The 23,229-nt window shown below is 45.3% G+C and overlaps 1 protein-coding gene across 10 annotated transcripts in view; it reads right to left on the bottom strand.

Annotated features, from left to right (window-relative positions):
- Positions 1–21,737, bottom strand: part of KIAA1217 (KIAA1217 ortholog) — a 323,485-nt gene extending 301,748 nt beyond the window's left edge. For 5 of the 10 annotated variants that reach the window (XM_038755763.1, XM_038755761.1, XM_038755759.1 and 2 more), the window contains exon 1: positions 10,871–11,472. In XM_038755763.1, coding sequence (XP_038611691.1) covers positions 10,871–11,114 — 244 coding nt within the window. In that variant the 5' untranslated portion in view covers positions 11,115–11,472. Of the gene's footprint in view, positions 1–10,870; positions 11,478–21,671 lie in introns of those variants that run through there. The other 5 variants (XM_038755767.1, XM_038755768.1, XM_038755764.1 and 2 more) reach the window with 4 other exon arrangements.
- Between the last annotated feature and the right edge of the window lie 1,492 nt (positions 21,738–23,229).

The following is a 23,229-nucleotide window of genomic DNA, read 5'->3' on the forward strand; positions in this document are numbered from 1 at the left end:
TTTTTTTTTTTTTTTTTACCAATTTCCCATCAGGTTTAGACTGCGAGCCCACTGCTGGGTAGGGACTGTCTCTATATGTTGCCAATTTCTACTTCCCAAGCGCTTAGTACAGTGCTCTGCACATAGTAAGCGCTCAATAAATACGATTGATGATGATGATTAGGTTTGTTTGATCTCACTTAGGAGAAAAGTCCTGGCTTTAGGAAGTAGCTAATCAACAACTCCACTCCCCTTCCGATGGAAGACAAGGCCCATGACTAAGGAGGAGACCACAAAATTTTCAAAGACCCAGGAACAGCGGACACCACAATGTCATGGCACTGCATTGGGTGTTCCAGGAAACACACTACCATGTCAGAATGTCACCGTCAGCAAAGAATTCAGAGTTGGGGGGATGGCTGCTTTTATCCCACAGTTCACCCTGAATCATGCTTTGCTGAGGGTGGGGGGGAAGGAACCGAAGGATCACCTGCCAGAACGCCTCCCAGCTGGATTATTTTGGGGTGTAGGTCAAGAGAGTCACCTCCTCCTCCAAGTTCTTCAGCTTCTGTCTGGAATCTTTCAACTCGAACTCAACGTTGGAAAGGCCACAAAATCAGCACTCCAAGTAAATGTTTAGCACTCAGCTATTCAAATAACTTATATAAACTGACAGCTACATTTTTCTTTCCAAGCAAGCATTGGGACTTAGAACTCCTCAGGGACACTCAATCAGAAACATCACTCTAGACTGCAAGTTTCTTTTTTATGGTATTTATTAAACACTTACTATGTGCCAGGTACCTTACTAAGCACTGGGGTAGATACACACTAACCACCTTGGATACAGTCCATATCCCACATAGGGCTCACAGTCTTATTCCCCATTTTATAGCTGAGGTAACTAAGGCACAGAAGTAAAGTGACTTGTCCAAGGTCACACAGCAGACAAGTAATGGAGTTGGGAAGAGAACCCAGATCCTTCTGAGTCCCAGGCCTCTGTTCTATCCACTAAACCACTCTGCTTCTCACTTGTCTACAAATTCAGCTACAATGTACTCTTCCAAGTGCCTAGTACAGTGCTCTGCTTACAGTAAGTGCTCAAAAAATACCACTGATTGATAGATCATTTCTTTCTACCCATATGCTCTTTCATTATGGGTTTTAACCTGAAATTAAACAAATTAATTCTGCTATAGGTGTCAGCAACATCCATCAAAAATAATGCTGAGGAAGAACTTGCTTGGGTATTCAGGGTTTGAGATAGAAAACTGTAAAAATAATGAAACGTGGAAGAGTCATTTACTTTTAAATTTATTAAATATCCCCTTCCTCTTTCCTCCTTCACCCTAACCCTCTCCATCTCTGAGGGACCCTTCTAACCAGAATGGGGAGCAGGGCCTTTCTGAGGTTATCAATCAATTGGTACTTATTATGTGCAAAGCATAGTAATGATAACAATAATAATATTAATAATGATATTTGTTAAGCACTTACTATGTGCCAGGCACTGTAGTAAGCGCTGGGGTGGATACAAACAAATCAGGTTGGACACAGTCCCTGTCCTGAATGGGGCTCACAGTCTTAATCCCCATTTTACAGATGAGCGAACTGAGCCACTGAGAAGTGACTTGTCCAAGGCCACAGAGCAGAAAAGTGGTGGAGTTGTAATTAGAACCCACAACCTTCTGATTCTCAAGCCCAAGATCTGTCCACTAGGCCACCCTGCTTCCCCTGCCTAAAAGAGCTTACAGACAACAAGAAGTTTACAGTCTGGAGGGATCTCAAAAGGGAAAATCTTTCTGCCTAAGTTTTCAAATTCTCAGACTCTGAGCCCCCCTTGCTCAGAGTGGTTCACTGGAACCCTCTACCAATGGGGACTATCCTGGGGTCTTTCAGAGTGACATGAGGGAAAGTCAGCCTTGGACACAGCTGAACAATGGGTTATATCATCAGATAAAGCGGCACACTGAATATACTTGCCTGGGAATTCCCTAGTCTTCTCTCTGGTTCTTAAACTACACACACTGCAGTCCAGGGGCAAGTTTTCAAAAACACACATTCTACTAAGTGCCTTATCTATTCCCTACTCATTAGAAACAGAGCCTGGCCATTGATAAAACATGTACTGAGAAATGTTACTGCCGGATATAAAACTGCATCTCCTCCCCACTCCCACCCTGACCCCAAAATACACACACACACACACACACACACACACTATGTTCCTTTAATCTTTGACATGTGTGCTGTATTTGTAAGTACACACTGTCAGGAAATGTGTTTGTTAAGCTACAATTCCTGACAGACCTATCATTCAGCAGCTGTTTTTTGTGTACATGAAAAAATTCTTTCCTAATTCAGGCTAGGATTACATTTATCTTTGGGACATAATAGAAATTCTTTTGCTATGCTTTACAAAATGGGAAAATAAAACTATTAACTGTCTCTTGGAGGTTTCCCTAGCCGCAACGATGGGAAAACCCATTTGGGCAGTTGTCTTGACATGAATTAAGAGCATATGATCATTAACTCAAACATAATCATTAACTTTGTCCAGTAAATTCACAAAAGAGAAACTTTCCCTCTGTCTAGGTTTCCAAATTCCCAGACTCTGAGCCCACCTTGTTCAAAGTGGGACAAGCCAATATCTTGCCAGGAGTCTTAGAGGCTGGCACTACGTAATACTGAAAATAGTCAGATGATAGACAGGAAAGCAAACAGACAAATTTATGGCCATGAGACGAAAAGCCCCCCCAAATCCAAAACAATGGAACCATTTTACGAAAATATTCACTATCTGATTACTTAGAGGAGTCATCCCCTTGACAAAACATGAATTATATCCTTTCCAAATCGCTAGGTCACGCCACTCATGATTGTTTGTCAGGACCTAACTGGGTGCACATTCTGATAGGTTTCCAAGGGACTGATAAAACAGGCCCAATGGGCCAACAACACCTTTTACTAAAACACTGCCACAGGATTTTGAAAGTGAGCCTAAGTGAGGAAGAAGCAGCAGACATGAGTGAATGCTAAATGAGTGATTTAAGAAATGAATTCTCTTGACCGCTTTATGACTTCTATTGCCTTGGCTGGAAACAAATGATAGAGCCCCTCTAGTAGGCAGGGGGATGAGGGCATAGAGGTGACGGCAACCCCAGGCAGAAGCTGTAAATCACGCAGACTTCTGGACCAATCAGGAGGCACAGATGAGGATATAATCTCACTGAAAAATTACCAGTGCAACAGAAAAAGGTCACACCTAATCCTTGTAATTTTAGCTAAGAAAACTCAGAGCCAGAGAAGGTGGATCTAAGGAAATGAATTCTAACATAGCTCTGTTTGGACAGTTAAAGATCCTTGTGGAAAAATTCCTTGAAACATCTACATCCACCAACACTGTGAAGTGATCAAACAGCACTAAGCAGTGCTTTGTTTTGTTTTTTACTTCCTTGGCACTTCATATAATAATAATAATAATAATGGCATTTGTTAAGCGCTTACTATGTGCAAAGCACCGTTCTAAGCACCAGGGTTGGGGGGATAGAAGGTGATCAGGTTGTCCCACGTGGGGCTCACAGTCTTAATTCCCATTTTACAGATGAGTAACTGAGGCACAGAGAAGTGAAGTGACTTGCCCAAAGTCACGCAGCTGACAAGTGGCAGAGCAGGGTTTATAACCCATGACCTCTGGCTCCCAAGCCCGTGCTCTTTCCAGTGAGCCACGCTGCTTCTCTTAACCATGCTGCTTCTCTTAAGTATGAGGCGAAAAATAACTGACTTACGAAGCTACCCCCACCAAATTGGAGATTATTATTATTTTCCTACAGTTGGGCAACTTCGGTTAACAAGATTAATGGCCACTAAGCCCATTGGTGGGTACAGATTGTCTCTATCTGTTGCCGAATTGTACTTTCCAAGTGCTTACTACAGTGCTCTGCACACAGTAAGCGCTCAATAAATATGGTTGAATGAAAAAATGAACAGAAGCAAGTGAGAGAGGAAGCCAAAACACGGGGAATGCGGGAACAGGGATGAAACATGAATCTCCCTAGCCCCCTAACTTACATATTCCACTATTTAAGCACTCACTCATGTGCATCTTCCTTTTTCCTTCTTCTCTCAATCTATAATCACCTCCCCTGCTAGACTGTAAACTTCTTGAGGGCAGGAATCATGTCTCCTAATTCTATTGTACTCCCCTAAGTCTTTAGTACAGTTCTCTACCCACAGTAGATGTTCCATAAATACTATTGATTGGTTGATTATTCAGATGAAAGGGTTTGGATGGGTTTAGGAGGTGTGACCAGGAGTCCTTGGCTTCAAAGCATCTGTCTTGCCTGCTCAAAGCAATACCTACCATTAGCTTTTCCTGAATAAAACACTTACTTTGGGCAGTTGGAGCCACCGTGTTAATACTGAAGCTACAATTGCTGGTATTAAACTTTGCACATACAGAAAGGACAATGTGGTCTAATACCTAACTTCACAGAGAAGAAAATAAGAGCCCAGCTTGTGGGAGGCAGGATGGAAAGAGCATGGGTTTGGAACACAACAGACTTGACTTCTAGTCCTACCTCTGCCTACAGTGATTGACTGATTACAGTGTCCATTCATCTGGTTTTTGCTACTAGGCAGTCCAGCTTCCAGCTGGTCCTGTCACCTGCCTGGAATCAATATGACACCAAGCACCTCAATCAATCAACGACATTTATTGAAGGCTTACTGAGTGCAGAGCACTGTACTACCTCTTTCCCTTCCCCACAGCACCTGTATATATGTATATATGTTTGTACATATTTATTACTCTATTTATTTATTTATTTTACTTGTACATATCTATTCTATTTATTTTATTTTGTTAGTATGTTTGGTTTTGTTCTCTGTCTCCCCCTTCTAGACTGTGAGCCCACTGTTGGGTTGGGACTGTCTCTATATGTTGCCAACTTGTACTTCCCAAGTGCTTAGTACAGTGCTCTGCACACAGTAAGCGCTCAATAAATATGATTGACTGTAATATAACAGAGTTGGTAGATAAGTTCCCTGCCCACAGTGAGCTTACCATGTATTCATTCATTCATATTTACTGAGTGCTTAATGTACTAAGCACTTTGGAGAGCACAATACAACAATAAACAGACATATTCTCTTACCACAATGAGCTTACGGTCTAGCAGAAAACCAATCAATCAATCGTACTTATTAAGCGCTTACTGTGTGCAGAGCACTGTACTAAGCACTTGGGAAGTCCAGGTTGGCAACACATAGAGACCGTCACTTCCCAACAGTGGGCTCACAGTCTAGAAGGGGGTGACAGAGAACAAAACAAAACATATTAACAAAATAAAATAAATAGAATAGATATGTACAAGTAAATAGAGTAATCAATCAATCAATCATATTTGTTAAGCGCTTACTGTGTGCAGAGCACTGTACTAAGCGCTTGGGAAGTACAAGTTGGCAACATATAGAGACAGTCCCTACCCAACAGTGGGCTCACAGTCTAAAAGGGGGAGACAGAGAACAAAACCAAACATACTAACAAAATAAAATAAATTGAATAGATATGTACAAGTAAAATACATAAATAAATCATCATCATCATCATCAATCGTATTTATTGAGCGCTTACTATGTGCAGAGCACTGTACTAAGCGCTTGGGAAGTACAAATTGGCAATATATAGAGACAGTCCCTACCCAACAGTGGGCTCACAGTCTAAAAGGGGGAGACAGAGAACAAAACCAAACATACTAACAGAATAAAATAAATAGAATAGATATGTACAAGTAAAATAAATAAATAAATAAATAAATAGAGTAATAAATATGTACAAACATATATACATATATACCGGTGCTGTGGGGAAGGGAAGGAGGTAAGATGGGGGGATGGAGAGGGGGACGAGGGGGAGAGGAAAGACGGGGCTCAGTCTGGGAAGGCCTCCTGGAGGAGGTGAGCTTGACTCAGTAGGGCCTTGAAGGGAGGAAGAGAGCTAGCTTGGTGGATGTGGGGAGAGGGGGCATTCCAGGCCAGGGGGTGTATGGCGGATGTGTAGTGGGCCAAAAGCGAGTAAAATTGAGGAGCTGGATGTTCCCCAATACTGCAGGTGCCAGATCCAATTTTTCTTCATCAAACTGAGTAACTAAGCAGAAGCCATCACGAGGCCAAAATGAAAGGGTTCTGCTGAAGCGGTAGCAAGCCGAAACTAGATGGCTCCATCTTCACGCCTCCTAAAGATGATTTCTTCCTTTGTCATTGGCAGGCATTGACTGAAAACGTTTGTCTGTGGGGTGTGATGAAACCGACCCAATAACCTGTTTTTAACGCCCAACTCTTCCTCTAAACTCCTTGTGGGCAGGGGTCCCATCGACCGACTCTGTTGGAGTGTACCCTCCCGAGCGTTTGGTACGGGGCTCTCCACAAAGCGAGCGAGCGCTCAGTACATAGCAGAGATCAATCGATAACCATCGACAGATAAGCAGTATGGCGTGGGGTTAGGCTACGGGCCTGGGAGTCATGAGGTTTGCTGCCATTTGTCTGCTGCGTGACCTTGGGTGAGTCACTTGACTCCTCTGTGCCTCAGTTCCCTCATCTGCAAAATGGGGATGGAGACTGTGAGCCCCCTCGTGGTATTTGTTAAGCGCTTACGAGGTGTCAAGCACTGTTTTAAGTGCTGGGGTAGGTACAAACCAAGCAGGTTGGACACAGTCCCTGGGCAAGAGAGGGCTCACAGTCTGAATCGCCATTTTACAGATGAGGTTGCGCCGAGGCACAGAGAAGTTAGGACTCGCTCAAGATCACACAGCAGACCAGTGGTGGAGCCGGGATTAGAACCCAGGGCCTTCGGACTCCCAGGCCCAGGCTCAATCCACTGGGCTACGCTGCTTCCCCTAATATCATCATATTATACTAACCCAAGTGCTTAGTACAGTGCTCTGCACACAGTAAGCGCTCAATAAATACGATTGATGATGATGATGCTCTGCACACAGTAAACACTCAGATTCATTCATTCAGTCGTATTCATTGAGCGCTTACTGTGTGCAGAGCGCTGCAGTAAGCGCTTGGAAAGTACAATTCAGCAGTAGAGACGATCCCTGCCCACACGAGGCTTACAGTCTAGAAGAGGGGAGACTGACATCAAAACAAGGAAACAGGCATCAATATAAAGAAATGGAATTATAGAAATGTATACATACACACACAAGTGCTGTGGGGTGGGGAGAGGGGTAGAGCAAAGGGAGCAAGGGAAGGGAGGGGGAGCTGAGGAAAAGGGGGACTTCGTATGGTGAAAAGGGGGGCTTAGTCTGGGAAAAGGGGGGCTTAGTTTGGAATTAATCCCAGCCCACACTCTTTGCTATTCCCAGGGCACTATAGTTTGTAAACTTGTTCTAGGAAGGGAACATGTCTGCTGTGTTGTACCCTCTCAAGTGCTCTGCACAGTACAAAATAAATACCATTGATTGGCTAATTTATTCCTGATTTTGCCTGTTTCTCAATACACACCCTGGTGCGAATAATGTTAACTTAGAGAGACCCATTCCTCTGCTCTTACCAGTTTTCTCTGAGCTCCAAAGCACTTTCACACCTCCCCAAAACTTCATTTCATTACAAGAGGCAGCCTGACCTAGTGGAAAGATTGGGGCCTGGGACTCAGTAGGACCTGGGCTCCGATCCCGGCTTCGTCACTCGTCTACTGTGTGACCCTGAGCAAAGTCACCTCACCTCTCTGGGCCCCAGTTACCCCACCTGCAAAATGGGGGTGAGGATTGTGAGCCTCATGAGGGGCAGGGAATGTGTCTGTTGGTTGTTAAATTGTATTCTCCCAAGCCCTTAGTACAGTGTTCTGCACACAGTAAGTGCACAATAAATACGGTCGAATGGATGAATGAGGGACATGGGTTGTGCCCATCCAGATTAGTCTGTATCATTCATTCATTCGACCACATTTATTGAGCGCTTCCTGTGTGCAAAGCACTGTACTAAGGGCTTGGGAGAGTACTTAGAGAAGCAGCATGGCTCAGTGGAAACAGCGCGGGCCTTGGAGTCAGTGGTCATGGGTTCAAATCCCGACTCCGCCAATTGTCAGCTGTGTGACCCTGGACAAGTCACCCAACTTCTCTGGGCCTCAGTTACCTCATCTACAAAATGGGAATTAAGACTGTGAGCTCCCTGTGGGGCAACCTGATCACCCTGCAACCTCCCCAGCGCTTAGAACGGTGCCTTGCACACAACAAGCGCTCAATAAATCACAATGATGTCCCACCGAGAGGATACCTGTATGCTGATAATTTATTTTTCAATATGTCTCCCTCTGCCACGACTTCGGTAGCTGAGTCCTGGGGCCCAGAATCAGCACTCAAGTTCTAATGAACTTTGGACAGTTCTGGGAGCCAGATAGGGGCACCAGGCATCTCTAGATTCAGGTGAATTGAGTATTCTTCCTCAAAATGGTGCAAGTGACAGCATCGTGTCATGCTGTGTGCCCAGTGTAATGGGACATCGCGTGTGCCTCAATGTCTGACATTACCAGTGCCATCAGAGAGCCTCCTAGATATGCTGCCGGCCTGCTGAGTGAACACAGGAGAGTCACTTAACATCTCTGGGCCTTATCTGAGAATGGAGTAACAGGATGTTGTGAGATGATTATGGAAAAATAGGTGTCTAAAACAAATTCATGTCCAGCTTTATTATACATCCTTACAGGATAGGTAATAATTTAGCTTGGGTTCAATATCTTGATTAAAATAAAACATATGTACATGAGCTAACTTAATTACTGTCGAATCAAACTGAACAAAAGACTAGGATCCAATTACTGTGTCAAAATGACAGCCTGATAATAGAGATTGATTTAAGTTCTGAATTTTACCACCAAACTGCAATGTCTAAGTCAGAATGAGAGGGTTTCATTCAGGAATTCCTCAGCACTTCTGACCCATAGAGATGGCCTACCTATCAGCCTTAACACATTGTCTAAAATAAGAACAATAATAGTGATAATAATAGTACTTATAACAATTGTGGTACTTATTAAGGGCTTACTGTGTGCCAGGGTCCCATTGTTAAATGTGATATATATATATAAGATTGATGAGGACTGTCTTATAACACTTTAAATGAACCAGGTAAAGTAAGTGCAGAAAGCATCTAATACTCTGTCAAAAATTAAATGTTCTACTTTAAAATTCCTTGTAAATGTCTGGATAACTGCATAAGGCAAGGCCCCAATCAAATAAAGGGGGCTTTCTAGTTTTTAAAAAGCTTTCATTCTTTCATTATGTCCCTATTTGCATTGTTGTTTTGGAAACGCCTCTAGCCCCTAAACCTCCAGGGGAAGGGTTGGAGGCACATCTGCTAAACGAATAAGGCGAATAAAAATCGAATTTTGTGAGAAAATATGGAAACCATTATTTCATCACATATTGCAAAGGTACATTTGGAAAAAAATGTTAAATATACCTGTTGGAAATGCTGTGGTACCTACTTTGATGGATGGGATTTTTTTTTTTTTTTTTTTTTTGGTTTTTTAAGGTTTCGGTCTTTTCCACACATCAGAACATCAAAGAAGAGTTCTGTTTCTAGGCGGCACAAAACACAGCTTGAACTAGATCTTACATCAATCCTTTTTTGGTTTTTCCAAAGCTCAATTGTCTGGTTTTTGCATAGGATTTCAATTCCTGCTCCTTCTATACAGAAAGACACATCATCCATTGCTCTGGATGAGATAATGTGGCACGAGTTCAAAAGAAGAACCCCACCACCATCCCAAACACACACACACACACACACACACACACACACAAAAAAAAAAATCCTGTCAAACTCTTCTCAAAGATAGTTTTCACCTTTGAAGCCTGACATGATATCAAAAAAATCTAGATGCCTACCCCATCATAATAACATTTGGGCTGCTTTTTCTGCCCTGCACTGTTACAGGAAAGAGCACTGAGAATTAATCAGCATTTTCACCGCTAAAATATCGACCACTGGCAACAGCAAAAGGGAAATTAGAACAGCATTTTGTGTATTTTAGTGGCACAAAGCATGAATCTTTTCATCAAAGGCAAATGTGTGTTTGCAGCCAAGTTATCAAAGTTAATGTATCGAAAACTGAGCCATAAACATGTCCTATTATCCTTGCTTACACATACAAGCATCTTCTAACAGACTGGTGCAAAATATTACTTGACTAGCTACCACCTTGCTCCTTTTGCTCTCCATGAGTGCCTTGATTACAAAAGCACTACTTAATAGATCCTTTTGCTAGACTGCTATTTATTGCCTTAGTCTCTAAATTTTCCACACTTGGCTCTCGGAACCACCTGGTTTTGACAAGTAAACCAGTCTTAGAGAAACCTGATTGGACTCATTACCCTTTCCCTGGGCTACTGTACATTGCCGGCATGAATATTTTACCATGCTTATATAATCACTTCAGAAAGTAAATTCACTGGAAGAAGAGACTGAGAAAGAATTAAAGGGAGCCTCAATTATCAGCTACAAGTATTTTTAGATCATTTTTCCCCTTGAAAAGGCTCTTGTTAACAGGGTTCCCCCCACCCAACCCCAACCCCCCCGAAAATCCCCCATAAAACAATTCAGCATGCAGCTATTAACACTGATCGAGTCCGTCACTCTGACAGGAAATGTGATCAGCTAGTTTCCCCTACTTTCTTTTTCTATTTCTTGATTAACAGAGTGCAATGGGTGGCACCCCACCTCGGCTACAACGGTGGGCTTAAAACCGTCAAGTCTCCTGAAAAAATTGACGTTTGCCAGAGTTCAGGTCACGAAATTCCGGATTGCTACTCTGGAAACAATACTTGGTAGGTTTGTTTCAGTTTAACAGCCGTTTCCTCCGGCAATTGTCAAAAAGCGTTACCTTTAAGCAGGGACAGCCTCTGCTGAACAGGAGTTTCGTCTGTTTGCACCTGCTGCTGCTGCTGCTGCTGCTGCTGCTGCTGCTGCTGCTGCCTGAGCAGCTTCCCTCCGCTTCCGCTCCGCAAAATCTTCTCGGCCAAACTGAATTTCCTCGTTTTGCCGTGGGAGTCTTCCTTCCGAGGCGCAGGTGGCTTCGCCGCTGCCCCTGCTGAGGGAGGTTTAGCAGGGCGAGAGGGTTTGGACATTGTGAATATTCAAGAGCGGGTATCTGGGAGGACAGCAGATTCCACCGATCCCTCCAGTTTGAGTTTTCCACCAGTCCCCGTGCGCCCTGCCACTGGAGGGAAGATGCAGTGATGCCGCCGGCTCAGTCTGTTTTAAACCAGAGCAACGAGACAGTCGCACAAGGCAGCTCAAGGACCTGTGGCGTGCAAACGTGCGTTGGGCTCGGGCGGATTCCAGCCCTGAAACGGGGAAGTCTTGAAGTAAGAGCGGAGAACAGATGCTCTGGTAGGGACTGTGAAAAAGAAGTCGATGTCTGCTCCTGGCAGAGACTGACTAGACCCCGGCCTCCCTCCCACTCAGGTAGAGCCGAGGCACACGAGCCAGAGATGTAGGTCTCGTCTGAACGGGATCCGTCCCCACACTCTGTTTCTGAGGTCGGTCCAGGCTCGTTTCCTCGTTTCTGCTATTCCAAGAGCCGGATCTCTGTGTGCCGCCTACGGACCTAGATGTCTCCCCTGCCGTTCCCTCCAGGCAAGCAGAGAGTCACACAGGGGAAGGCAAACAGGTTACGAGACACTCCATCCCCGGTCTGTTTGGCACGGTGTCCTGTCCCTGCTCACAGAACTCCCCAGTTTGGGTATGGATGCGTCAGGGGGCTGAAGGGAGGGGGCGGAGAGACAACCCTGGACACTTAACTTCCTTACTAGCCCCGACACCATTCTAATCCCCACGGCGGTGCTTGAGATTACCATGCCTAATGACAAAGCAATGCTAATGCTATCAAAAATAAATACTACGTCCAAAGGGTCACAGCTTTCTTGTCCTAGCACATTCTGTAACTAAATCTGCAGCCCACACTCCTGCCTGAGAGAAGGATAACCCTCTCAGCTTCTCCCGGCAGAAATCTTGTGATTCTGGGGTTAAGCTTTTTCCAACCTCAATTACTCTCTTTCCCCTCGGGGAGCGTTGCCACAAAGTCTGCATAAACCCTGAAAAGGCTCTGGGAATATGGGATCACAAAACACCACTCAAATTGTAAACCCAGTGAGATTTCCCATTTATATTTGATTCACACGCTGCTACGTGGTGCCCTACCAACTGCCCGGCTCTAACCAGCCCAGCCTGACATATGCACCTGGCATACCCGCTGAGCCCAGCCCGGTCCTGTCATCGATCCAGTCCATTTATTGAGTAATCAATCAATGACATTTACTGAGCACTTACTGTGTGTAGAGAACTGTACTAAGAGCAGTCACTAGGTGCATGCCAAGGCTGATGAGAATGGACCCCTTCACCCCCACCTCAAGAAGTTTCCACAAAATAATAATAATAATTATGGTATTTAAGTGCTTACTATGTGCCAAGCTCTGTTCTAAGCGCGGGGGCGGGGTGGGGTGGGGGGGATACAAGGTGATCAGGTATTCCCACTTGGGGCTCACAGTCTTAATCCCCATTTTACAGACGAGGTAACTGAGGCACAGAGAAGTGAAGTGGCTTGCCCAAGGTCATACAGCAGACAAGTGGCAGAGCCGGAATTAGAACCCGCATCCTCTGACTCCCAAGCCCGGGCTCTTTCCACTAAGCACGCTGCTCTGCACATGACAAACATTGTTTGGTACACCTAAAGAAGCACACACAGCATGAACATTTAAGGAAAAACAGAATGCAGTCCAAGGAACTGCCTAAGTGACCAGAAGACTGGAATCAGGAGGAGTTAATCTGGGAAGGCTTCATGGAGGAGGCAGGGTTTCAGTAAAGTTTCAGAGTAGGTAAAAGAGAATTTAGCAAAAATAATGGGAAGTACCCACCCTCTCTTTCTTCTCTCTACTCTCTTCCTGCTCTGGCTAAGCAAACACGGATACTGCTCTTGCACAAGTTTCTCCACCTTCTGTGCCATTGCCTGTACCCTCAACCCTGCCTTAGACACACTAAAAGCTGTGCCATCATCATCATCATCATCATCAATCGTATTTATTGAGCGCTTACTGTGTGCAGAGCACTGTACTAAGCGCTTGGGAAGTACAAGTTGGCAACATATAGAGACAGTCCCTACCCAACAGTGGGCTCACAGTCTAAAAGGGGGAGACAGAGAACCAAACCAAACATTCTAACAAAGTAAAGTCCCTCAGTAAAGGAATCAATAGGCTTTCACTCTCAGGGTTGAGTGAGGAGAGTTCCTGAAGAGGAAAGAGGTGCGTTCACATCATCGTCACATGACTGTTACTGCCTCAACACACTCCTCCCCAGCTTTCTCCACCACTGCCATTATGGTAGCGTGCAGAATATTCAGGTGAAGTGGCCATGGTAGTGGTCTCGTATGTGTAAGGACCCAGCTCCAGTGCCCTGGGGACTGCCCTCTTACTGGTCTCTAGGGTGGGCTACGGTTGGCTAAGAAACTCCAGGGAAGGTCAGACACCCCCCTCAAGGAAGCAGGAGGCTGAAATTCTCTGTGCCCCCACCCCAGAGCAGAGGTGACAGCACCAGCTGGAGACAGGAGCGTAATGATGGAGCTGATAAGTCCACACTTCCTCTGAAGATCTGCCCAGAAAGTGTGTGTGTGGGGAGGGCATGGCGGAAACAGGGTGAAGGCCCCAAGAGGAGCTTGGAAGGAAGCATCTCTTCAATCCCCAGAGCTGCCGCAGATCTACTCCCAAAGTGTGAAGTGGCAAGATTGGCGGGTCCTGGCAACCAGGGACCCAGAGCAGGTTGCCAGCCTCCCCAAAACATGTGCATGGTCACTCATTCATTCATTCAATTGTATTTATTGAGCACTTACTGTGTGCAGAGCACTGTACTAAGCACTTAGGAAGTACAAGTTGGCAACATCTAGAGACGGTCCCTACCCAACAACGGGCTCACAGTCTAGAAGGGGGAGACAGACAACAAAACATGTGGACAGGTGTCAAGTCGTCAGAACAAATAGAATTAAAGCTAAATGCACCAGCCTCGAGATCTGAAGGCACCAAATCCGGAACCTGAAGGGCAAACAGGAAGCAGTATGGCCTAGTGGAAAGAGCACGGCCCATGCTCCCAAGAGTCAGAGGACCTGGGTTCTAATCCCAGCTCCTCCACTTGCCTGTTGTGTGTCCTTGGGCAACTCTCTTCACTTCTCTGTGCCTCAGGTTCCTCGTCCTTAAATGGGGATGAACTACCTGCTCTACCCCCTGCTCAGAATGCGGGTACCACTTGGATCACAAACTATAACCAACCTGATTATCTTGTATCTATCCTGGTGCTTAGTACAGTGCTTAGCATGCAGTAAGCCTTTAGCTAGTTAAATCAAAATCAATATTAATATCATTATGCGGAGAGGGGTTGGGGGAGGAGAAATGCATGCATACCCCAGGTAGAGTGAAATGGTTCACAGAAAAGGTCCTAATTGTGTCCGACCAGAGTCCGAGAGACACTCCAGCCAACTAGGGGCCAACCACAATGGACCTCAGTGCTTTCCTGCAAAAGAATCACCCACAGACATTTCTCCTGGATCAGCACCTCTCTCGCTTTTACTAAAAATCCTATTTTTCAGACTTTTCCTCAGTAGTCGGGGTGAAGGTTTTGGCCAGCACAACTTCCTCGACATTTCCGCTTCTGCAGCGGGTGTAGTAAATTCAGCTAGCTTCCCTTCACCGGGTATTTTTAAATGTTTCTAACGATGCCTCTGAATCGTGCTCTGCTCTGTGTAGTTACCCATCTGTGCTCCATCGCATGTAAGTATCTGAAAATAAGTAAAGAGGCTCTCTCCGGTGCGCTATGGTATCCGCCGCGAGACAACTCCTCACTGTTGTTACTGAAAAGCAGCCATCCTCGAGGCCGGAATCGCTCCAGAGCCAAGACTCCATTTGGAAACGGCTTGGTGAAACTGCCCTGAAACGTGTTAGACTGACAGGCTGGAGTGTAGCCTGGGATTCTCACAGATGCAGATATTAGACATGGGAACATATGCAATCCCAAAAAACAGGAAAAGTCTCATTAAAAGTTGAGTATTCGTATTTCTTTTAGGGTTTTTTCATTAGGTTTTCCTGCCTCCATTATTTAGATGCACAGCTCATCTTTAAAAATAGCCCAGGACGCACTATGGTACGGTCACTGTTGTTGTTATTAATGAAAGTCTCAAATGATATCTTTTGAGAGGAAGGTGCAGAAGGTGGGTCAGCCTGGTGGGCGGCGCTCAGATATGGTGAGGGCGAGGGAGTGACTGCCTTGGAGTGGAGGCTCCGGGACGACGGAGACACCGAGAGGGAGAAATGAAGACAGCAGCAAGCACCCCCACTTCGCACCCATTCTTCTTCCCGCCCTGTCTGCCATTTCGATGGTTCACTCTCTGATAGTTGCCTCCCCTCTGCCTTAAATGTGCCCACTGTCTCCCCTAACCTTTAAAAGGTCTGGCTCTAGACCCCTCGGCACCATCCAGCTATCTTTCCATTGCCCTGTCCAACTTCCTTCTTGACCCTTTCCAATCCATTTTCTGCCCCTCCACTCCACTGAGACCCCTCTCTCCAGAGTTACCAAAGATCTCCCTTCCATCAATCTCCTAAATGCTATTCCATCCTGATCCTTTTTGAACTCTTGGCTGCCTTTGATACTGTGGACAACTTCCTTCTCCCAGAAACACTATCCAACTTTGATTTTTCTGCCCTTGTTCACTCCCAGTTCTCCTCTTGGCTCCCTGGACAATCTTTCTCAGTTTCTTTGGCTGGCTCTTCTTCTGTCTCCCACCCCCTAGCTCATGAGCTTTATTTCCTTTCATTTCTTTAAAATTCAAGACATAAAAACTCAAACACAGTGGCAAAAGTTTCATAAAATACTGAACCAAAAGAAGAGGAAAGAGGAAAGGAGGTTGAGAAGAGGATGTCATATAATGGGCGGGCACCCACAGAAATGCATGCCAATTAGATCAGCAGACACCTGCTGTGCTTCTTAGAGAAAGAGAAAAATCACTGTAGGTTCCTGTGAGCCAGTCCATAATCTGGCAGCTGATAAATTCAGGTTCGGGGGGAAAAATGTAATTTTCAAAATGAGAGAATCAAAAGGGGAAAAATTGGGGCTTTGACATATACCCAGGTTAAAGGCAATAAAGTAGAAAGTGGTGAATGTTTGTTTTTCCCATGAGGTAAAGTGGCATGTCAAAAGATGAGTCATGAAACATTCTCGAAAACATTTGGTTCAAGAGATTAATTCCTGGACTGAAAGCTTGTAGTGGGCAGCGAACATGTCTGCCTCCTCTGTAGTTTTGTACTCTCCCAAGGGCTTAGTACAGTGCTCTGCACTGTACACAGAGTACACAATACTCTCGGGCCCAACCTTGAGGCAGGCAATGTTAGGATCCCACCCAGGAATGTCACTTGCCCATTTCTACATGCCTTGAGATGGCTCTCCATCTGGTTCCGGATTGACTTTTTCATGAAACACCGTTCAATGGAATTTAAAGTGAAATGGAGCCAATGGGAAACTTTTACTTTTTTCGATTTCTTGGAGAAACGAAGGCGATGTTGTGAACATAGAGCCCAGAATCATCCCCCAGGCTTTGTTTCTCCATGGATAAAATATCTCTTTTCTTAGATCCCTTCATTGGTCCCAAGAGGCAAGTCTCTGTTCCTTGCCCAATACACATCTTTTTCTGCCTTCTTCTTCAGGCAGCCTTTCTCCTGCTTTTCAGTTTCGTTCTGCCTGAAACAGCCAAAATAAGCCCTGGATTGGAAACCATCATTTGTCAGATGTGGTTATACTGGACAGCTTTTAACACCAAACAGCACAACCTCAAAGGTAGCAGTTCAAAGTAGTTTCCAGGCTGAGCAAGTGTCCTGAAGATGCTGTGCTCACCCTGCCTTCACCAGTAATAACAACATGAGGCTTTATTCCTAAAATACCTTTTCTGTTCAGACTTGGCCTTTCTAGCCTGGGCTGTTTATGAGGCACACATCATATTGATGTAACATACCATTAAACCACAAACAGTTCGATTTGTCAGGTTGGTGTGAGGCACTATGGGAAATTCTCTTTACTGCTGTAGGTGATTCCACAAACTCTGCTTTGGCTTCACCCAGCAGACTAATGATGGAGGATTCCTGTTTCACTCTATCCCTTCCAAACAACTCAATGCATGTAAACGAGCAATTATGGTTGAATGTAATGTGCTTTTCCTCACTGATGTTTAAAGCAATGATCTGTTTGTTAGAAACTGTAAGTTTCCTTTTTTCCTGGGAAGGAAACTCCCCTCTGCCACTCTGATTTTCAATGAGTAGCTGGTCATACCCACTCGTACCATTTAAGCCTAAATGGTTTTAATGGGTTCTAATCTCGGCTTCGCCACTTGTCTGCTGTGTGGCCTAGGGCAAGTCTCTGAGCCTCAGTGACCTCATCTGAAAATGGGGATTGAGACTGTGAGCGCAATGGGGGGCAGGGATTGTGCCCAACCTGATTAGTCTTTATCTACCCTAGCACTCTAGTAGTAGTACAGTGCCTGGCACATAGTAAGCACTTGACAAATACCATTTAACACACACACACACACACACACACACACACACACACACGTTTCAGGGGAGTACTCACACTCGTCCTTGCTATTGGCTCAAGATAAACCCTGGTGGGGAAAATTTTGAATCCAAACCTAACAGCTAGGCCACAAAACTGCTTTAGCCTCAGGAAAACAGGCTTTTGGCATAACCAAAATCAAAGTGAGTGTGACATTAGGACAGGAAGGGCAAGTTGAGGTCTGTGGTCAACCGAATCTCTAAGATAGAAAGACAGGCAGCTTTGTACACCCAACATCTAATTTCCTTGTGGGCAGGGATGGTCTGTATTTATTCTTTTACCCTGTCCTCCCTTAAGTGCTTAGTTCAGTGCTCAGCACACACTCAGCACTCAATAAAAGCCACTGACTAAAACATTCCTTCCAGAGAGGCATCACAGTTGCCTGCTTTGTGACTTGGCCAGGTCACAACTTCTCTGTGCCTCAGTTTCCTCATCCATAAAATGCAGATTCAATGCCTGTTCTCCCTGCTCCTTAAACAGAGAGCCCCATGTGGGACAAAGACTGTGTGTCCAACCAGATTAACTTATATGTACCTCAGCGCTTACAACAGTGCTTGACACCTAGCAAGCACTTAACAAATCCATAATAAATCTATAAAACGACCAACTACCCCTCCACCCCCTCTCTCAAATTTCAGATGAGGCTTTAGAAGATAAGTGACAGGCATCTTCCTTATGCACCGTGAAAGAAGGAATCAGATGGCACAGCATTTTTTAATCCAAAATTTAAATAATAAAAAGATACGTGGAAGCCAAATAAGACCAGTGAGGAAAAACAACTCCAGATGCAGCAAGTAGGTGCAGTGTTTAAAAGGTACTTTTTCTGCTAAGTGAAGCATATACAATCAAGGACAAGTTAATCCCGCAGATGTGAAGTCTTTCTTAAAACTCTGGATACGTGCCTTGCTTCTTTTCTGAAGTATGTTGAAGTTAGGTGTCATCATTCCTAAAACTGCCCAGAAGGGATCCTATGCCCACAAACTGGGAGAGGGGACAAAAGATTTCGCTGAGTCCATCCATAGCCATCAGGATGGTTGCCCTCCTGGCAACCAACCATCCTGTTGCCACAGTCAGTCAGTATAATAGGCTGGTGGGGCATTTATCTGGGCTAGCATGGCATTTCCTCCATTTCTAATGTTTTCAAGTATTCCCCATGGCCCCAAATCAAACCACCAGTCTTGCAGATACATCTCTGGAGGCCTGGGATTAAAGTTACAAACAAGCAGTGCTTTCAATACTGAGACAGAAAAGTGAGCAATTTCAGTGTCTTCTGCACAGGTTGCGGAAAACCCAACTTCACTTCCAGGCCAAATGAAAGACCCTTATTTTGCTTTGCCAAGTGGAGAAATGGCACTTTGCAACTCCTCTCAATCAGGAATCATGTCTACCAAACGAATTGCACTCTCCCAAGTGTTCAGTACATTGCTCTGCACACAGTGAGCACTCCATAAGCACCACTGATTGACTGATCCAGAGTCCAGAGAGGTCCCTGTGGGACATGGATTGGGTCCGACCTGATTAGCTTGTAGTGACCCAGTGCTTAATAAGTGCCTGGCACAGAAAATGCTTAACAAATACCATAAAGAAAAACAAGTCCAGAGGAAATTTGGAAAGCTGCTTGGCCTGAGCTGATACCTCCGGGCTTGGAATTGGTACAATAAAGGAGCCCAGCTCCTCCTGGTATCCACAAGAGTGCTTATATCATTTATATCCGCATTTCTAACCCAATAGACTGCAAATTCTTCTAGGGCAAGAACATTGTCTGGTACTTCTATTGTACACTCCCACCACCTTGTAGATAGAAGGCATTTAATAAATATTATTGACAGCTTTGCAAGTGCTTTTTTTTAATGGTATGGGGAATCAGTGTGGCTTAGTGGAAAGAGCATGGGCTTGGGAGTCAGAGGTCAGGGGTTCTAATCCAGATCCACCTCTTGTCAGCTGTGTGACTTCGGGCAAGTCACTTAACTTCTCTGTGCCTCGGTTATCTCATCTGCAAAATGGGGATTTTGACTGTGAGCCCCACATGAGAGAACCTGATAACTTTGTATCTACCCCAGCACTTAGAACACTGCTTGGCACATAGTAAGCGCTTAACAAATACCATCAACATTATTATTAAGTGCTTACTATGTGCTAGGCACTGTACTAAGCGCTGATATACATACAAGCTAATCAGGTTGCACATAGTAAGTGCTCAATAAATACCACTGATTGACTGGGGGGGTCAAGGCAGCATAGAAAGCAGCACAATCTAGTGGAAAGATCTTGGGCCCAGGGGACCTGCGTTCTAATCCAGGCTCTGCCACTTGCTTGCGGTGTGACACTGGGCAAGGTACTTAACTCCTCTGTGACTCAGTTACCTCATCTGTAAAACAGAGATTCCCTATCTGTTCTCCTTCCTATTTAGACTGTGAGCCTCATGTGCGACAGGGACGGGGATTTTGCTTGGCCTGATTATCTCATATTACCACTTAGTACGGTGCTTTGCACACCGCAAGCACTTAAATAACACAATTATTATTATGAGGTTGGAGAGTTGATTGAAATGAAGAGGGAAGGCAGAGTGAGAAAAGAATTAGTCCCTAAATTCCTTACGGCCAGGATAAGGGGACCTCCACTGAGGTGTGAGAGTGATAAGTCCCAAACAAACCAAATGAAACAGAGTGGGAGAGAGAAGGAGGTAGCCATGTAGAATCTGTTAAAGTTCACCTTTCTGGCCAACAGTGAGGTTTTCTTCTCTCTGGCAAGATTAAGGATCTATTTCTGGCAGAGAGCTCATGCTTTCTGGCAACTCCATCGCCCCATCTTCCGCCACACTCCGCCCCACCTTCTAAAAAAACAAGTTAAAGTTTCTGGCCCCACATGGGTGAGATCTATCAGGAAACAGAGGGCGAGGAGGGGGAAGCCCTTGGCTTGGGGAATGATCCTCTTTGGTAGGTTTGGATAAAAAATCAACATGATGGAAACAGGTACGAAGATTAACAGTGCTAGTCTATTTCCATATGCTGTAATATCTCCAGCAACCTAGCAGCCAGAAGAGGTGTGTTGAGAAAAAGGTAGCTCCCTGAAAGAAATAGGGGTTCTTTTGGAATTCAACCTCAGTTCTGATTCTTGCTCTCTTCCCTTTTGTGCTACAGTAGTTGCCACCACAAAAAACATGCAGTCTAGAGGATCACATGAATGTGGCTTCATGAACCAGCCTAGTGGATGTCCTTTTGGGGGTTATTTCTAGCTTGCGTGTATGTGTGTCCCCATTTCCAACAGAAATCTGTTCACTACCGACTCACCCACGTTGTATATCTTCACTTGGCCACTCCCCCAATCCCACACTGTCCTGGGTGACTGGAAGCATAACAAGGTCTGTCTTCCTAACTAGATTCAATTTTTCTCCTTTCTTCTTCTCATCATCATCATCAATCATATTTATTGAGCGCTTACTGTGTGCACAGCACTGTACTAAGCGCTTGGGAAGGACAAGTAGGCAGCATATAGAGACAGTCCCTACCCAACAGTGGGCTCACAGTCTAAAAGGCTCACGGTCTTCTCTTTCAGATCAGTGGCAAAGTCCCTTGCCATTAATTCCTCCTTGACAGAGGCCGGGAACAAGTGGAGGAAGGTGGGCGAGACACTCAACATCTGGCTTTGAACACAGCTACCATTTACTAAAGAAAACTTAACTTCTAAAAAGAAACTGCATCGTTTGGGAGTTAATCTTACCAAACTGGCAGAACAAACCCGCGATCTTAAAACAACAGGACCAGAGTAACGGAAGCAACCAGGGGTGACCAGACGGTGAGTCACAACACCAACGCAAACTAAAGAATGACAAGTAACATGGTCATATCTTCGACACGGATGGAATGACTGCCACGTCAGCAGTCAAGTCGGTGGGCACATGACTCAATATGCTCGGGTTTGGTCGAGGGGTCGAACGATGGGAGCCGGGGTGTAGGGGGGACACTTTCATCCTTCACGCTCGTGAGTTTGCTTTCGAGATGAATCCATGCAAATTTAAAATAAAAATAAAAGTACAACTTTACCTAATGAATTGTGAGGAGGAAGTAGTCCGCAATTTGGTTGAGGCAGCAGAGTGTACTGGGCCGGCAATCAGGAGATCTGGATTCTGGCCCAGCTCTGATGCTGGGTCACGGCGACCGTGTAGAAAAGTCACTTAAGTTCTCTGGAACCCATTTGCTCCACCTGTAAAATGGAGACAGTCATGTTTCCCATTGGGTCCCACCAACCAAGTAGCTTCTCTCATTGAAAGGACAGAATCAACTAAAAGGAAAATGAGTGGTGTCAGCAACATAGTTCTCCCCTTGCTCACAACCGTACCACCATCAAAAGCGCCCACAGTCCTCCCTGCCCCTTATGCTTGACACGCTGGAGTGATCTTCCACTCCTGTCACTCAACTGCACCCCTTTATCCAATCTGCCACCAGGTCTGATGGATTTTTCTTCCCAGGTCTGCCTCTTCCTAGGAATTCTCAAAGTCTCTTCCCACTTTGACTATGGCCACAACTTCCACCCTGACCTCCCCCCCTCCAGCCTGTCTTCTTTTTTCATATTAAGCGCTATGTGCCAAGCACTGGGGTACATACAAGGCTGTCAGATTGGACAGAGTCCCTGTCCTTCTTAGGGCTCACAGTCTTTATTCCCATTTTACAGATGAGGCAACTGAGGCACAGAGAAGTTAAGTGACTTACCCTAGGTCACACGGCAGACAAATGGCAAAGCCAGTGACTCCCTGGCTTGTGCTCTATTCAGTAGGCCACACTGCCTCTCTGGTCTGTCCTGTCTCCAATTCATCCCAGGCCACCATCCCACTGCCGCCAGTCAGCCAATCATATTTACTGAGCGCTTACTGTGTAGTACGAGCCGTCCTCACACAAAAACCCTGAATAAGCTCCCCGCTAGATTATAAATTCCTGGAAGGCAAGAATCGTGTCTACCAACTCTTTTACTCCACACTAAGTACTCAAAAAATACCACTGAATGATTGATGTACTGCACTCTCCCAAGCATTCAGTACAGTGCTCTGCACGCAGTATGCGCTCAATAAATACCACTGATCGATTGACGGATTCAAAGTGGCAGACATGGCTATGACACCAGTTGCTCTGGTGCCACGCCTGGGGGCTGGGCGGATCCTCAGAGAAGCAGCATGGCTCAGCGGCAAGAGCACGGCCTTGGCAGTCAGAGGTCGTGGGTTCTAATCCTGGCTCCCCCACATGTCTGCTGTGTTACCTTGGGCAAGTCACAACTTCTCTGAGCCTCAGTTACCTCATCTGTAAAGTGGGGATGAAGACTGTGAGCCCCACGTGGGACAACCTGATCACCTTGTATTTCCCCCAGTGCTTAGAACAGTGCTTCGCACATAGTAAGTGCTTAACAAATGCCATTATTATTATTATTATTGTTATTATTATTATTACCATCCTCTCTCAGGCCTGGTCTTGTCTATCTCACCAGCAACCTCATGCCTACATCCTACGTCTAGCCTGGAATGTCCTCTTCCTCTTCATATCTGACAGACTATCACTCTCCCCATCATCAAAGCCTTATTGAATGCATAGCGGAGAAGCAGCGTGGCTCAGT

This window comes from Tachyglossus aculeatus, chromosome 13, assembly GCF_015852505.1.
Source record: "Tachyglossus aculeatus isolate mTacAcu1 chromosome 13, mTacAcu1.pri, whole genome shotgun sequence".
NCBI lineage: Eukaryota > Metazoa > Chordata > Mammalia > Monotremata > Tachyglossidae > Tachyglossus > Tachyglossus aculeatus.